We start from the raw sequence: 18,270 nt of genomic DNA on the forward strand, positions 1-18,270 counted from the left end.
CAAGTTTCCTTCAACACAAAGCGGTTGGCTTGATCTCAGCTACTCTGTGTTTACCAAAACGTGTGCATTTTGATTTCTATAAGGTTCAGAACCCAACAGAGATAGTGCACTAGCAGTTTTTGTATTTGTATGTTTTGATAACAAAATAACTGAACAAAACTTTTTTACAAAGTTGAGTAACCACTTGTTTTTACTAGCTTAATAATAAGAAGCATTTGGCATCCGAACACACAGCTTGAGTAATGCCATCAAATCAGAATTCTTTTCCCCTATGAATGTAAAGGGACAGGATTATTTCTTTTTATTTCCAGATTGCCAGAAAGTAAATTACATCTGTATTATACTGGCACATTTCTAGGTTGTTCTTGAGGCTTAAGTGCAATGTATAAAAGTATTAGTCATTTACTAATACTATTAGTCATTTAAGTATTAGTCATTTACTTAAGTCTAGCTATGTATTTAAAAAGTCAATATAGTCCAGCCAGATGACTCAGTTTCCACCATTTTCAGCACCACAGATACTCCCTTTCATTTTCAAACTATTGTACCTTACTGGGAAAGGGATTGGAAAACTAATTTAGGAAAACAGATTTTAATGGCATACACATACATTCTTCTGAGAGTAAGAAAAAGGACTGTAAAAAATTCTTTACATACCTATTTATTTTTAAATGTCAAAAAATGAAAGCTACTAAAATAAGTGATAGTGCTTCACATGCTAAACTGCAGCACCCTCTAGTGACATACAACATTTTGATAATGTACAAGAAGCATTTTTATAATGTGTGTTGGTCTAAACTAAATTTAAAACACATGCTTAAGAACTTAAAGTTCAGAAATTAACATGTTATAGAATGCTAGGTATATCAGTGGCTGGCAAGTTACAAGACAAGCCTTTGCCATCAGGGGTTCTCTCTGTGCATGTGGATCATTCCCAAATGATACTAATAAAGCTATAGAACAACAATATATCATAAAATATAAGAAGCCTACTAAAAAAATTTGGAGTCTTAGTAAATGTGTTTCACATCGTATTGAAAAATAAGGTCATGTTACTTTCAGAGCAGCTAAAAGTCAAATTCAATGCTCAACAACATTACAATTCTTTGTCTTCCATTTTCATCCAGCTGCACTCACAAATGAAAGACAGATACTCATAGTTCAGTTTAAATAACTTCAGAAAACTAGGGGTAATTTTCAGATGTGATGAGCATCAACCAAGGTCAATGGGAGTTGTGGTGTTCCATCATCTTTGAAAATCAGGGTCTTAACTTGGAATCTTCTATTGGTGCTTTTCAAACTCCTAAAGAGAGCTGCCTTAATATTCAAGTAATCAATAATATTCCCACTTCTCTGCTGCAAACACCAAAATTTGGACTCTTATTATAAACTTTATGTTAAAGTCAGTTGGGCTGCTCCCTTTGTGAACTGAGCACAGTGGTAATGACTGCTAAATATGGGAGAATGACTGATTAGTCAATTAAGGCCTGAGATGACACCCCGCACAAAATGCTGTAAATATTCAGTTCTGATCAAAATTATGTCTGTCAGCTTCTTTAATAGCCCCAGATAATGCACAATGAGTTAAGTTGGCTAGTTAAATGAGGATGGCAATAGTGTGGTTTAACTTCTATTGCATGGGTGTTTTTGAGCAGTGTTTTCAACTGGTGGGTTGTGATCCCAAAAGAGATTATAAAACGGCAGGTGGGGCAAGGCACTGACAATTTTATTATCTAAAGCACAGAAAATCTTTCATATCCACTCACAGCACACCCTTGCCCTTCAGAGAGAAGTATTTTTCATCAATCTCTCAAACACACACACACACACACGTTACATAGGCTTATCATTAATACATTTTTTACTCTTTTATAGTAAATATACGGTCATCATTTTTTGGGTTGCCTACCTGAAAAGGCTGAGAAACATTGTTTTACAGAACAGGAGGCCTGAGGAGACTGCCTAATCTAGAGAAATTAAGGGCCTGAATTTCAGATGTCCTCAGTGCCTGCTGCTCCCATTGCCTTCAAATGGAGCTGTCGGTACTGAGCACTTCTGGTAAACAGGCTCTAAAGTAATTAGACTGGGAAGTTGAGTAAAGATGATCCAATTCTGTGCTGTAATACTTACTATACCAAAGAACACCTCAACTGAGGATACTAAAGCTCTGTACCACTGTCTCCAGGAAAGGAATAAACTGGAATGCTCAGACTAGGATGGAGGGCACTTAAACCACAAATCATGGTCCACAATCATGCCAAAGTAAGTATTCTGGTTATGGACAGCAGAAATTATTAGTTTCTTAAAACCCTGTTTGAGATCACATTAAATTCAAAAATTATTAAAAAGCATGACTTTTAAGTAAAGATTTTACCTTCTAAAACAGTATTTATGCAAGTGTGTAGTTTAAAACAAAAATACATAATTTTTTAAACTTAGCTCACTCCGGACAGCAGATGTTTTAGTAGGCTACGTACTATGTTGTAGTATATCATCTTAAACTGACTGCTGCTTCTGAAGGCTTGCCTTACTTTAACAGTGTATGAGAAGACATGGGAGGACTTCCAAAGTAATACACTACTGGTGATGGTTTAAGTGGAGTAATTCTAGAAATATATATATATATCCAACAAGGGGAAGCCAAGATAAGGGAAGATGCTGCATTTAAAAAGAGGAAAGAGAATTTGTAAACTTTTAGGTATGTCTCAGTCACATATCCTCCTTTGTCTCTTAAAAGTTTTTTTGAAGTCAAAGATTCAGAAAAGAGATAAATATCCAACAGTTGCTGGAATAAGAAGTTAGAAGTATTAAGATGAGTTCAAAGTTACTGGTCCTTTGTCCTTCATGATACTTACAAACAAACATATGCATGCACAATCTGTCACATTCAAAATGCCTTATTACAGTAATAAATCTCTTCTTGTTTATTTTAATTATTACTTGTAACTTGATAGACAACAAAAGTCTATTATATCCTGGGACAACAAATCAACTTTTTTTGCTTATGTAAACCAAGATTATGAAAGCTGCATTTTTTGTGTTTATGCTGTGAAGACAAACTTTAGCTCTGGCATCTCACTATCACATGTCACTGGACATGTTAGGGTTTTCTATTCAGGAAATTGTTGATTCTTGGCACTGTTCCTCAGAAAACATGACCTCAGTTTATAGCTTCCAGTACAGAGAAGTTGCCATGCCAAAAAACAGCCTTAGAATACTTTCAAGGAAAAAAAATATGAAAAGAGTAATTATAATTAAAGCTTTCATTTTTCAGAGTGATAATTGCTAAAACATTTTTGATGGTTAAATGTGTTTTTCGAAGAACTGGCAAGCAAGAATTTAATATGCGTCACTCCACATGTGCAAAAACTGCAACAAATTGCTCCACAAACAAAAATTACTGCAATCAACATCTTGTTTTTCTGGTTCTAAATGTAAAAGTCTGGATATTAAGACTACACTGGTAGCACATGCTGTTAACACCCTAGCAGTTAAACTTTGATTCCAGAAAAAGCAGTTTCCAGCTGGACTAAGCCAACAGGAAGTTTAAAAAAAAAAAGTTAAAGGACCACTGTGAAGAGTTGTTTGCAGTGTTGCTCCCAGGATATCAGAGAGACAAGGTGGGTGAGGTAATATCTTTTATTGGACCACCTTCTGCTGGTGATAGAGAGAAGCTTTCGAGTTTACACAGAGCTCCTCTTCAGATCTGGGAAATGAAGAAGAGCTCTGTGTAAGCCTGAAAGCTTCTCTCTGTCACCAACAGAACTTGGTCCAATAAAAGATATTACTTCATCCACCTTGTCTCTCACTGTCAAGAGTGAGAGGTCCAGATTATAACTTATCCTACAAAATAGTATTTGAGTTGAAACATGAAATTCTACCTGATCCTGAAAAATTCTAACACTCCTAAAACCGTAACATTGTTTAAATAGCAATTGTAACCCAGGGACTGCTTGGTGCCAACTGCCAGAGGGTACAGGCGGTGCATAGGTTTTTACAGGTATCCGTCAGATGTATGCATAATAGTTCACCCACTGGTCATCATACTCAGCGCAAAATGTACACAAAGTAATATTTAAGGAGTTATATATCTATACTAAAAATTACATTCTTGAGGTCTTGAATTAAGGCAGGTGACATAACGCAGAAATGTTCCATTCAGGCAGGAGGTAACAGACACCTATGTCCTTGTCTGGTCATCTGTGTGTTGTATACCTCACAATAGATGCCTATTTACCGTCTGAGCCACACGCTAACTAAGAGCGTACAAAATCTACAAGAGAGTGAATTCCCAGGAGGCAACAAACACCTAGGTGAGGGGTGCTCTGGTTTATGAATAAATAAAAAGGATGGGTCTGTTATATATTGGATGCAAGCAAACCCCCAGGTCCTTCACCAAGAAGGCAAGCTGACAGCATGCTTATCTCGTAAAAGGAGGATCACAGCCAGCCTAGCTATAAATCGCTGCAAGGATTTTTGGGTGAGCAAAGCTTAATAAGACATGAAATATCTTGTTAATTATGTTTAGGGTCTAGCATGCGTGTTATAGTTTTATTTTATATGTAACCATTTTTGTTTCCAATACTTCTATTTGCTATTACTTTGAATCTCCATGCTTTGTTAAAGAAACTTATTCCTGATTTCACCATAAATATATCTAAGAGCTCCATGTTCAGTAGAGCAGCAATCTGAGGTGGAATTGGTAAACTGGGATGTACTGTTTCTTTGGAAGAAGCAAATCTGTGAACACTGCAAGCAACCAGCGAACGAGGGGCTGGTCACTCCAGTGAAATGATTAGAGGGCTAGAGGATTAGTGTGTGCTAATTACTACTTGTAGAGTAACTACAGGACTTGTAAGGCTTAGAGGGGAGTACTTGTGTTGCTCATGGCCAGTGGAATTGGGGAGCTGACCCCCAAAAGTCACAGACAAGGATTCTTCATGATAAAGACAGGTGGTAGCAAGGAGCCATAAAGCCCTGGGTATCCCTGGGAAGTGTCACAACAGTTAATCCATAGAATGGCCTAAGCAGTGAATTGAGTTTGTTTTCAAGTATATGCCTACCCAAACTAACCCAGCAGATCTAACGTTAGGGGGACAAAGGTCAACATTACTTTTTGGGGTTTTTTAATTAGAAAACTGTAAAACCAAATTAAAATTAACTTTCAAATTTGCAGCACTCAGTCTCTGCTCCACTGTGCAGCTAGAGTAATGGAATACAAGTAGTGTGTAAAGATGTTCATTTAGCAAAAAGTTAATGGATATAAACCATAGGTCATCACTGAAGGAATGAAAATGAAAACTGGCAAATATTAATTTTTATTTTTTTCTATTTGTATGAAAATATGGATGTATTTAATAAAACAGTTTACAATTATGAGGTTGAATTTATCAGCTGTTTTATATATCATTTATGACTAAAATAGTATGTTATATAAATATAATGGAGATGCATTATCCCAGTATCTTCCTTTTATCACTTCATCATCCTGGGTTTTCTGTAAGCAATTTTCCCACCACAAAATCAGGGAGAAGTCTTACCACTGTCCTGCTTTAAAAGTAAAATCCTTATTTGTGACAGCCAAGCGAAGTCTTTTAACTGTTTCAGATTCATTGGTGATGCCACACACTTTTGCTGGAGATATAACCTAGAGAAATAAGAATGAATCATTATATTACAGTGGTGTCATTTTCAGCAAATGTGCTCGAGACCGTCCGTGGAAGTTATGCGTCATTAACTATAGCATTTCATAATTTTAAAACATTATGAAGTATCCACCACAGTGGCAAAATAATAATTGAATCACACAGAAAACCACACCTCATTAAATGTATACTACAACTCCAAGATTTTTTGGTAATTTTAATCAGGGTTAATCTAAACCTGTGTATAAAATTCAATTTAATCTGGATTAAAATAATGTAACTATATACATTCTAGATTATTGGTTACCTCTTAAAACAAAAGTAAGATAAATCTAGATCAGAGGTGGGCAAACTGCGGGCAGCCAGCCACATCCGGCCCACGGGACCCTCCTGCTCGGCCCTTGAGCTCCTGGCCAGGGAGGCTTGCCCCCAGCCCCTCCCCTACTGTTCCCCCTTCTCTGCAGCCTCAGCTCGCCGTGCAGCCAGCACTGTGGGTGGTGGGGTTGCGAGCTCCTGCCGTGAAGTGTGGCTGCGAGAGCCGCCGGCCTGCCCCAGTGCTCTAGACTGCACAGCAGTGTGGCTGGCTCCAGCCAGGCGGCGCGGATGCCAGTCCTGATGCTCTGAATGGCATGGTAAGGTGGTAGGGAGTGGGGGGATTGGATAAGGGGCAGACGGGGGATAAGGAGCAGGGGGTGGTTGGATAGTTATGGGAGTCCTGAGGGGCCTGTCAGGGGGCGGGGGTGTGGATAGGGGTCGGGTAAGACAGGCGACTGGGGGGGTTGGATAGGGGATGGGTTTCGAGAGTGGCGGTTAGTGGCAGGAGTCCCGGGAGGGGGCGGTCAGGGGACAAGGGCGGTTGGATGGGTCGGGTGTTCTGAGGGGGGCAGTTGGGGGTAGGAAGTGGGAGGGGGCAGATAGGGGGCAGGGGCCAGGCTATTTGGGGAGGCACAGCCTTCCCTACCCGGCCCTCCATACAGTTTCGGAACCCCAATGTGGCCCTCAGGCCAAAAAATTTGCCCATCCCTGATCTAGATACAAACGTGCAACATTATCCCCATCTGGCTATTTTTACTGAACATCTATAATGTACAACATTCACACACCGCAAATAGTGTGAACTGAATGACAGTGGAAATCGTAATCTTCAAAATAAAGACTCTTTGCAGATATCCAAAAATCTCTAAAATGGAACTACTATAAACAGTCACTATGGCCCTGACTCAGCAAGGTACTTGTTCCATCAGTTTTCATGGGACTATTACTGTGCTTGCTAAATTGGATGTTAGGTGATCTTTGGTGAATTTGGGGCTACCACCAGTGGTTCCCAAACTTTTTCTCTGTGTGATGGGAAACCTCATACAAGAGCTGAAGGGGTTAAAGAGCAATTCTGTGCTCTGATGACCCAGCCCAGCCGCAGCTGCAGAGCATGCTCCAAATTAAGGTGGAGCTTAAAAGGAAGCCGAACAGCTCAGAAGGTGAGAGCTGTTTACAAGGCAGAGAGAAGGCTACCCTGCCAGCTCCTGTGAGGGGTACTACACAAGCCAACTCTTAGAGAAGATGAGCTGATCTGCTAGACTCTTTTTCTATTACCTTTTCACAACAGAGAGCAAAACTTGGAAAACAAAGTGGGTGGTAGAAAGGGTCCCAGGGAGGGCAGCCTTAAGATGTTCCTGAATGCTGAACCCTTACTGGTAAGGGGGCAGGAGGGTTGGACAGAGGGCAGGGGAGTTCGGAGTGGTGGTCGGGGGTGTGGATAGGGGTCAGGGTGGTCAGAGGGCGGGGAACAAGGGGGGTTGAATGGGGGCAGCAGTCAGGAAGGAGGGGGGGGTTGGATGGGGCAGGGGTTCCAGGGGGGCCATCAGAAGACAGGGAACAGGGGGGGTTGGATGGGGGCAGGGGCTGGCCCACACCTGACTGTGTGGGGAGGCACAGCCTCCCCTAACCAGCCCTCCATACAATTTCAGAAACCGGATCTACAGGATAAAACAATCAATCATACTAATGTTCAATAATACAGGGATACAAACAGACTGTCAGCAATGTGTATCAAAACATACAATTCTTGTTTTATAATATTAACAGCTAACTTGCATGATACCTGTCCATCCTCCTTCCCCCACAGACTTTTTAGTTATTGTTGAAAATTCAGCAAAACAGAATTACTATAACTAGTTTAGTAAATAGGCCAGTCTATGTCCTAGGCTGTAAAGCATTTTAAAAATGTTTAATGCCATCTACTGCAATAGCTCTCCCAGTCTGATGTTTCCTATAACACATGATTGTGCCATTTCTCATCTGTACGAGATCAAATAATTTAACAAATGAAACTTTAACCAGTCTTGCTCTGATTTAAAACACATGACAGGAAATGAATTTCTCCATAAAATAACATTTGAACATGTCTACTGTCCAGTAAAAAAACAGAACACTTGCCAACTTAAAACAAAATTAGAGTAGTGTACTTTTCTTTTCCACTTTAATAGACAATATTAAACAGGAAATGCAGTCACACTGGTTAACGAGACAAGTGTCAGGTAGGCTATTTAAATGTTTCTCCTATGTAAAGGTCTTAGTGCAGGAAATGTGCATACACTTTTGACATCCCTTCTCCCCTTCCCTCCCCAACACCCCCCCCCCCGAGTTGTTCTTTGGCCTTTTTGACAAAACACTGGAATTTTAATTATTATTCAGTAGTAAGTTGGTGCAGAAAACTAAGTTTGATGTAGGGTGATCAAGGACCTTCAAAGAAGATTCTCACCATCCATAAGAGTAACCAACTGGCCCAGATCAAGATTTGGCAGAAGAAAAAAAAAAATGAATGTCTGGGTCTTTTAATCTGGATTTCACTGAAGGAGGACAAAGTTTCAGCTCCTCTTTCTTGCACTTGCTACTTATGCTACATCCTTGAGTATGTGATAGTTAGTGTATTCATCCACATTACTGCAACACAAATATCCTACACTAATCTTTCCAAAGTATTACAAAAACCAAGCAAGGTAATGTGGAGACGGAAGCGAATTACATAGGATATACAGCTAAACAGGAGATTTGAACTGACCAGTTTCTAACCGGTCAGAAATCAAGTGACAACATGTAACAACTAAGAATAAATTCAGCATGGGAGAAAAATTTCCCAGATGTTCCAGAAAGTTGAGGTAGCAGCACTGAACCATCCTTCCTTTACTTGTCCTGCACAGTTCTTCATACCCTCTTCAAGCTAACCAATGCCCATCCCTTAACACACCTCCACTTCCCAGACACATTGAAATTCAAAAAAGGATGTAGAATCACTTTAGTAGTGAAACCTTATTAATGGAGAAAGCAAGTTATTTATATTCAGAATATTTACAACTCTTTTGTTAACTTATTTAAACTAATTTATTACAAACAAAAGAAAAAAATTGTATGTTAAAGATACAGCACTTTCATCCCTTAAATCAAAGTATAGGGAAGTTCACAATACAGTAACTCCTCATTTAACATCCTAGTTATGTTCTTGAAAAATGCAACTTTAAGCAAATCCAATTTGCCCATAAGAATTAATGTAAACAGGGAGGGTTAGGTTCCAGGGAAATTTTTTTCACCAGACAAAAGACATTATATACATATACTGTATAAATTTTAAATAACTTTAAACAAACCATGTAATACTGTACCCACCAATGACGATTGTGAAGCTTGGCTGAGGCAGGGGCATAGCAGGGTCAGGACATGGGGTCTTGCCCCACTCCGCCTGCCCGGCATTCCAGCAGGGAGTGAAGTCGGGGCAAGTGGACTCCAGCAGGAGCGCTGGGAAGGCGGAATGGGGCAAGCCCCCGTGCTCTCTCCCCACTCCCCAGCAGAAGCACCGGGTGGGTGGAGCAGCGGGAGCCAAACAACATTCTAAGGGAACAATGTAGGACATAAAAGGAGTATGTTCTCTAATAGACCAACGACCTAATAATGACGTCCCAGTTAATGTTTCGTTAAGTGAGGAGTTACTGTACGTATCAGATACCTTTCGAAGATGTTCTTTGGTTCTGATGAAGGACAAGACTTGACATTCCTTACATTTATAACCTAACACAAGGAAAGAAAAATCCTTCCCTCACCAAATGATCTCTGAATTTTTCAGCCCTTCTTTATACATCATAAAATAAGAAGGCAAGAGCTATTTTTCTTCCTTTCCAGGTAACCTTTAAAACACTAGAAAATAAAATTAAAAACAGGGGAAAATCGCATGGTTCCTTAAAAGCCTATGTATCAAAGATGGTACTACAAAACAATAAGTGCCTAAGATTTCCTTAACTAAAACAATCCAAACTGAACTAGGGGACGACTAATTCCTGATTAAACATGTCAAAAAGGAATGACAGACACTGATTCTTTAACATCATTTTGTTTCACCCATCCAAAAGAAAACATGCCCTTTTATAACAGTGTCTTCGTAATATAAATACAAAAAAGAAAAATGACAAATGGCACAAAATCTCATAGAAAAAAAAGAAGCCTAATCACCATCAAATAGGATTATCTAGTCTCTTCATAACACAAAAAAAATATTTCCCTTCTGTAGAACAGAACACTAACCTCCTGTCGAAAGTTATTTGCCGTTCTCTCCAGATGATCTGTTTTCCTTTTGGATTTCATTGTGCTTCAACAAAAAGCAAATCAAGATTAACATCATTATTGCAACTGCAAAGTATTAGTGCTTCGCTTAAAAGGTAGAAATTTCTATTGACAATGTAACCACTTTAATCAATCTGCCATTCTACACTATGTTAATTTAAACAAAAATTAAAAGAAGTCAGACACTAATCTCACCTCAGATTTAATCTTAGAATGCTAATAGTTGGTTGGGAAATTTTCAACAGAAAATACTCGTTTTCCAAAAACAAAACTTTTCACAGAAACATTTGTTTTGACAAAACTTTCATCACACAGGTTTCTCTGGTCCAGGGTGGAAATTCTGGTCACAACTAGAGAAAGAGATACACACACACACACACACACACACACACACCCCGTAACAACCAAGCCTGGTGAATACTCACCGGTAATTTGGGAGGCCAAAGTTCAAGTCCATGTTCTGCCTGATTAAGAGCAGAGACTTGAACTTGGATCTCCTGCATACCAGGTGAGTGCCCTAACCACCAGTGGCTCTCAACCTTTCCAGACTACTGTACCCCTTTCAGGAGTCTGATTTGTCTTGTGTACCCCAAGTTTCACCTCACTTTAAAAAACTACTTGCTTACAAAATCAGACCTAAAAATACAAGTGTCACAGCACACTACTACTGAAATAGCTCACTTTCTAATTTTGAGCATATAATTATAAAATCAACTGAAATATAAACATTATACTTCATTGCAGCATATAGTAAATAGAGAAGTATAAACAAGTTACTGTCTGTATGCAATTTTAGTTTGTACGGACTTCGCTAGTGCTTTTAATCTAGCCTGTTGTAAAATTACGCAAATGTCTAGATGAGTTGATGTACCCCCTGGAAGACCTCTGAGTACCATCGGGGTACATGTACCCCTGGTTGAGAACCACTGGGCTGTAGAACCTCTTGTCCATGAATATTTACCTAGTTATACAAAATGGAACAACTCTAATAGTAGAGATAGACAGAGACTAACTCTATAGCCTGGTGGTTAGGGCACTCATCTGGGTCAGGCAGAGCAAGGACTTGAACCAGGGTTTCCCACAACCCAGGTAAGTGCCCTAAGCACTAGGTTATTCATGTCTCCCTCATGTTTTTTCACAAAAATTGTTGAAAGATTTCAAAAACCCAGTTTGAACACCTCAACATTTTTTGTGAATGGAATTCTTGTTTGACAGCCAGCCTTATTTACTAATGTCTTTAAAATACAACCAGGTGATTGATAGAGTATTTCTATAGTTCTTTAAAGTTTGTTCAGCCTCTGACACTCATGACATTTATCATCACAATCTCTTTAAAAACAAAATATTTAGTCGTGTTTGTAGACTGATAACCTACCCATTCATTGTGCAGTGTAACAAAGCAGAGTACTTCAACCGTAACAATGCAGAAAGAGTGGGGAAAATTCGAGCAGTACCTCTCAGTAACTGAGGAACAGCAAAAGCAGCAAAAATGGTAGTGTGGGCCATGGTGTTCCCTGGTCAAAGTCACCAGCTCCTGAAAAAATTCAATTTAAAATAATTATTCAACAGTTTCTTATTATTCAACTTGATTGCTTTCATCTGTAAATCAACAGGCATCAGGTTTGAAAACAGTTCAAAACCTCCAATATCCAGTAAACAATCTCCCCTTTATCCTAAACTATAAACATAGTTAATTTTGAGTATATATTTTATATCCATCAAATTCTAGTTAATTTTTTTTTTTTTTTTTAAAGTTTTTTTTCTCATTCAGCCGTCCATGTGGAATGGGTTGGTCACAGTTTGCTCCCAAGGGGCAGGTGCCCAGAGCATAGAAATCACAACCAAAATTGTAATATCAAAGATAGCAAAGAATTGAACAGGCACGGAGACAACTATCTTCTCACCCTTACAAGTTGTCCCTCCAGGTCATCACTGAGGGCATACTGGTTGGACAGCAAGGGAAAGCTTATAAAGCAAAGTGCCTAGGACACTTGCACACACCCTGATCTTTCCTAACGATTCAAAAATTACCTTTAAAAACGATGAATGTACAGCATGATGATACAATAAGCATAATATTGCACTATAGTGATTTGTATATCCTCAATAAGACTCATGTTTATAAAAGCCTGAGCAGTACATTTTCATCTGAAGGTGCAGACAGTTACATAATACGGTGAGAATATAGCTTTTAAGATTCAAAACCACTTACTATCTGAACAGGCAGCTGCACCAACTGACCAGACAAAAGCAAAGTGATCAAGAATAGTACAAGAAAACAAACTAGGAAACCCCCTTGGCTTCACTTTCAGCATTAGGCCCCCAATGAACCAATATGTCTTTCTGTTAGTACATGCCTCTGGTTTTTTTGAGATTGGATTACCATAACTCTTGATCTCATTTTCAGGATGCATTTTACTGATGTTGCAGCCTCCTGCAGCTCTACAAGTATTCTTAATCTCTCATTCACATTTAAAAATCTTACTTTGACATACACTGGATTTATGTATTGATTTTAGAAAGGTTTTTTTTTTCCACTGTGAATTCTTTAAAATGGCAACAATCCGGTATGCCTGACTGATTATACTGTATGTTCCTAGGCTTTCACTAAGAACTGCATTGGCTGGTTACCGAATAAAGTCTCCTGTTTATACTCTTGTGAAAATCGAAGGCAGAGCTTTCTTAAGTAGATCCCTCAGAAATAGAATGCATTTATTATTTATTTAAAATGCCCAATTTCAGATTTAAGAAGTGTTTGCTGCTGCTGCTACTTTTAACATTTCTCAATTAGTGATAACTTTGTAGCGTTTATCTGCACAGTTCACTGCAACTTTTTAATATAGGATTCTATAAAAGTGTCTTGTCATAAGGCACCAGGACTGAACAATGGTTTATCAAAACTTTTTCCTGCAGTATATGATTTAGAACAGGGGCCATCCTGAGCCTGAGAAGCAGCCAGAATTTACCAATGTACATTGCCAAAGAGCCACAGTAATACGTCAGGTTTCAGAGTAGCAGCCGTGTTAGTCTGTATTTGCAAAAAGAAAAGCATAGGAAAAGACTGGAATATGTCAGCATAGGAAAAGACTGGAATAGACAGCAGGTAGCTTTTTCCCTTAACTTCAAACCCTGCTACTGGCAGATAACTGTAACATCATGTGACATCACCACAATAGCAAAGATGCTAAGTACATTTCAGAAAATCAACAGCCAACTGTTAATAACGGATATCAGAATATCTAAGGCTTTTTGACATAATCGACAAAATTATAAAACAAGTAACATCACTGTCCTTTTTCAGAGATGCTTCTTGTTTAATCCTCCAATATCCTTAAAAACCAGTTCTACTAACCATAACAACATCTGCTGGTAAATGGCCTAACTTCAGAATCCCACTGCAATTTACTTTTAGGGATTCAGTTTGGGTGGTTTGTTTTAAACAGTTGTGTTTTGAATGTGCTTGCTTCCCTTCAGTAGTTTGATAACACTGAAGCTAACCTTCTTTCCACCTTTAAATGACAGCAGGGCCGGCCCACAACATTTTGGCACCTGAGGCGGGGAGCTCAAATTGATGCTTCCATGCCCCCTCACTTGGGCCAAAATTTAGAAAGGTCTCAATTCTGCCTTCTTCCTGTTCTACTCCTCTGCTACCTGTCCCAATAAAGGAGAACTAACAACTTCAAATGCCTTGTTCAAAAATTTTAAGTAACACTTAATTTTCAAATGCCTGCACAGCAAACGTAACTTTTCTTGTCTGCATAGTAAACACTAGCATTTTTATCTGTTTGAATAATCAAAGTAGTGCTTTCTGTGCCTTCTTGGTTGCAAAGATTTGAACTGCTTCCTCCTGAAGGTCCACAGTCTGGGCCAGCTCATGCTCTATTGAGATGGTTGCAAGGCCGACCAGTCTCTCCTGTGTCATTGTGGAGCATAGATGTGTTATTAACTTCAGCTTGGAGAAGCTGTGTTCTCCACTGGCAACTGTTACAGGAAGTGTTAGAAGTATACGCAGTGCAACAAAAGCATTTGGAAAGAGGGTAGTCATCTTATTTGTGCACATATATTTCAGAACAGCCTTTGGAGTTGATCCTGCTGAAATGTATCACCTAAATCGCTCGCATCAATATCATGCATGTCATTATGTGTTAACACTGACTAGTGCCCTGCATTGCTGGTGTAGGTCTTCTTCAGCTATAGTGAGGAGTTTTGGAATACAACATCCCAAGTATACTGCTGTGTCCCTTGAGCTGCATGAAACATTCAGCTGACTGTATTGCACAATCTAGCACCTGGTTAAAGAATTCAACTTTGAATTGTTGTTTGGGGTCTCTTATGGGATTATCCCATGCCTCATAATCAAAATGTCGTCTTCTTCGGTGACTCTTGTATTCTTGAATTGGTGGGAAAATAGCTTCAGTGTGAAGTTCCTCTGCCAACTTCTGTGCACTCTTCAGAACATTTTGAAATCCCTCATCTGACCAGTAAGACTGTAAGGATGACTTTGTTTTGTCCAGTTGTTCCATTGCTCCAGATATATCAAGGTCAACACCTTGGAGTCTCTTGCTTACAACGTTTATTTCAAACAGTAAGTCATGCCACAACACTAAGCCACACAGAAATTTGAAGTTACGTATGTTTCTGGTGATTCCATTGCCCTCTGCCACTGTCCTCCCATGAACAATTCCTGTCATAGCATTATCCTCCATAATGGTAACTATGGCATCATCTATCTTCCCAATTTGGTGTTTGATAGGCCTTATTGCCTCCACTCGACTTTCCCATCGTGTGGCACTCAGTGGTTTCAGTGTCAGAGAGAATGTTCCCAAATGTTGCTTCAAAATTTGCCATCAATGAGCTGATGCAGAGAAAAATACATAGATGCTTTGAATTACATTAAAAAATTCAGCAGCCTCATTAAAAGCTGATGCTGCATCACTGACCACCAAGTTCAATGAATGAGAACTGCATGGGACAAAAAAAAGCTTGAGGGTTTAACTCTCAGGTGCGTGTCTGCACTCCTCTGCTCTTTCCTCTCATGTTGGCAGCATTATCGTAGCCCTGACCTCTCATGTCAGCTATCGCAATTCCCATATCTTCCAGCTTTTTAAGAAGCACATTTGTCATACCAACTCCTGTAGCATCATCAATGTCAATAAATTCTAGAAAATGTTCTCTGACAGTCACCATTGCAAGGACATTTTCAGTAGATTCTGTTGTTGTTGTTACAAAACGCACCATTAAAGTAATTTGTTCCATATGGCACGTGTCAGGTGTGCAGTCCAGAATAACCGAGTAATATCTTGCTGACTTCAGATCTGCCACAATCTTCTGTTTGACTTTTGTTGCCAGTAACTGTATGATCTCATTTTGAATTGTTTTTCCAATGTAGTGGTGTGCGTACATTTCTTGGGTGGTGACTCCGCTTAGTTGCTCCTGGAGTACTGCATCAAACTCAGCCATCAGCTCTACAGTTTTAAGGAAGTTTCCATTGTTTGGCACATACAGCTGATCTCAAGTGCCACGCAGTGCTAGCTTTTCGGTAGCAAGCACTCTCACAATGACAATGAGCCTTTTCAGAACATTTTGCCAGTAAAGAGACTCTGATGCAATCTTCTCTTGATGCTGATCATCTATGGTGGCCTTTAACCTTAGTCTCATCTCAAGCTCTTTCTACCTATGGAATGCTCTCCGGTGATTTGCTGCCTTCTCATGGCATGCCAGATTTCTAGCCAGATTTTTCCAGCCCTTTGTTCCTGTAGAACCCAATGTGGCTGGAACATTAGACTGGAAGAGTTTGCAACAAAAACAGTATGCAGCATTCTGGGTTTTTGAGTACATAAGCCATGGCCTCTCCACTCTGTCACCATTAGGGATTTCACACCAGTAATGTGTTGGATGGAAACTTCTATTTTCATTGTCTTTGGGGAACATGAAGTTTTTCACTTGCTGTGGCCCATGCAGTACAAGGAAGTCCCTCAGGCTACTGCTCAAGTGGGTCCACAGTCCTGGATCATTTAGACTTAAGGAACTAAACTCAGCAGCAGCTGTTTCTTGCACCTCCACCACACTCTTCTCTGATCTACACTTTTCTTCAGAAATCTGCATGGTTACATCCATTTGAGATGGAGATACAGATGCTGCAGTAGCTGCCAGGTCACCTGCGCTCTAACTGGAAGATCAGGCATCTCCTCACCACTCACATCCTCACTGGGGCAGAAGGCTCACTGTGAACATTTGTGTCTATGTATCTCAGGAGAGTTCCTTCCTGCTTAGATAGAAAAGCTTCCTTTGCTTTCTTTCTTTTTCTGAATCCTGCCCCAGAGGGACATTTTCTTCTTTCACTCATGACTGCTATTCTGTGCCAGCTATAGTGGCTCTCAACACTCAGTTAAAGGGGACAAATAAGCAGGCTGGTAGCAGGGCCTGAGTGAGGGAAGGTATCAGCGTCTTAAGAGCCTAACTGGTTCCTGCTACTTCAGTTGACTGCCTGTTCTCCTCAAGTGGGTTCAGGGAAGCAGCAGGAAACAGGAAACTCCCTGAGAAGCCGGTGTTAATCAGTCCAGGCTCCTGGGGGTGCTAGAAAGGTACATAAAAGGTTCCTCCTTCTCTTTCCCTGCAACTCCTGCTGCTTTGTTATTCCCTCTCACCTTTTCTCCTGCCTGCCTCTTATGTCTCTTGTGCCCTCCTTCCTCCAGCACAGCACTCCACCATCTCTGTGCATCTAGAGCAGAGAGAGTACATATGCACCAGCAGCAGACACAATTTTCTACACCCTGGGTCCTAGTGGCACTCCCACACAGTCTGGCACCTCAGGCGGCCGCCTCAGTTCACCTCATGGTAAGGCCAGCCCTGCTTGACAGTGCCATTTCCTTCAAGAGGGGAGTGGTTTTTATCTTTAAACTAAGACTTTAAAAATGGGGGAAGGCAAGGCCAAAACATGAGCTGAATAGTAAGTCATTACAGTGAACACAAAAAAATAGACTGAGTTTTGCTGTAAGAGCTGCAATACTCAGGGCTTGAAAGATTCCCTTAGCACACACAATAGTCAGCTAAAGACTAAGACCGTGTCTACACCAGCGAGCTTGTAGAGGCATAGCTGTACTGATCATTCGTGTAGCCACTCTACGTCAAGAGGAGACAGCTCTCCTGTCAACATAATAAAACCACAACGAAAAGCTCTCCCACCAACATAGCACTATGCACACTATCACTTATGCTAGCAAAAGTTAAGTCGCTCAGGAGGTGTTCTATTTCACACCCCTAACATTAGTTTTGCCGGCACAAGTGGTAGTGTAAACATGACCGTAGGGCTTGTCCACACTTACAGCGCCTCTGTAGCACTTTGTGACACCGACAGGAAAGCTTCTCCCATTGGCATAGGTACGCCACCTCCGCAAAAGGCAGTAGCTATGTTCTCCCGCTCACATAGTGCTGTCTACACCTGGAGTTAGGTCGGTATAACTGCATGGCTCAGGGATGCATACCTGCATACCATATATGCATACCATATCAGAGCTTCCATACCTGCGAGCAACATAGTTATACCAACATAAGTTGGTAGCACAGACCAAGGCTAAGCCCTACTAGTTAGTAGAAAAAAATCTGTTCCACCAAGCATGCTCCCTCAAAGCTACCCCTACATAATTTACATTGCTATGTAATCAATTCCCACCCCCAACTAAATCAATTCTAACACATCACCCTATAATAAATTCCAAACTCTCCTATAAATGAGTTTTGAGTTCCTCTCCCTAAGTGAATGAATTCTGCGCTAGAAATTCCACCCTAGAAATTACTTCTGGATGTTTTCTGTTCCCATTAATGAATTAAGGACAACCACCCCTACCTATTAATGAACCATAGCACTATCAAGTAAAGGTGGAAAGAAGATTTAGCTTCAACTTTATCAAACTACTGAAGGGAAACAAACACATTCAAACCACAACTGTTTAAAACAAACCAGACAAACTGAATGCCTTGCAGTGCATCTTTAAAGAAAAGATTATGAAGTGCTCTG

The 18,270-nt window shown here is 40.1% G+C and overlaps 1 protein-coding gene across 5 annotated transcripts in view; it reads right to left on the bottom strand.

Annotated features, from left to right (window-relative positions):
* Nucleotides 1-18,270, bottom strand: part of OXNAD1 (oxidoreductase NAD binding domain containing 1) — a 38,334-nt gene that overhangs the window by 17,594 nt on the left and 2,470 nt on the right. For 4 of the 5 annotated variants that reach the window (XM_073333548.1, XM_073333550.1, XM_073333549.1 and 1 more), the window contains exons 2-4: nt 11,629-11,787; nt 10,215-10,278; nt 5,541-5,647 (exon numbers count right to left, since the gene is read on the bottom strand). In XM_073333548.1, coding sequence (XP_073189649.1) covers nt 5,541-5,647; nt 10,215-10,278; nt 11,629-11,759 — 302 coding nt within the window. In that variant the 5' untranslated portion in view covers nt 11,760-11,787. The remainder of the gene's footprint in view (nt 1-5,540; nt 5,648-10,214; nt 10,279-11,628; nt 11,788-18,270) is intronic. The other variant, XM_073333552.1, reaches the window with a different exon arrangement.

This window comes from Lepidochelys kempii, chromosome 2, assembly GCF_965140265.1.
Source record: "Lepidochelys kempii isolate rLepKem1 chromosome 2, rLepKem1.hap2, whole genome shotgun sequence".
NCBI lineage: Eukaryota > Metazoa > Chordata > Testudines > Cheloniidae > Lepidochelys > Lepidochelys kempii.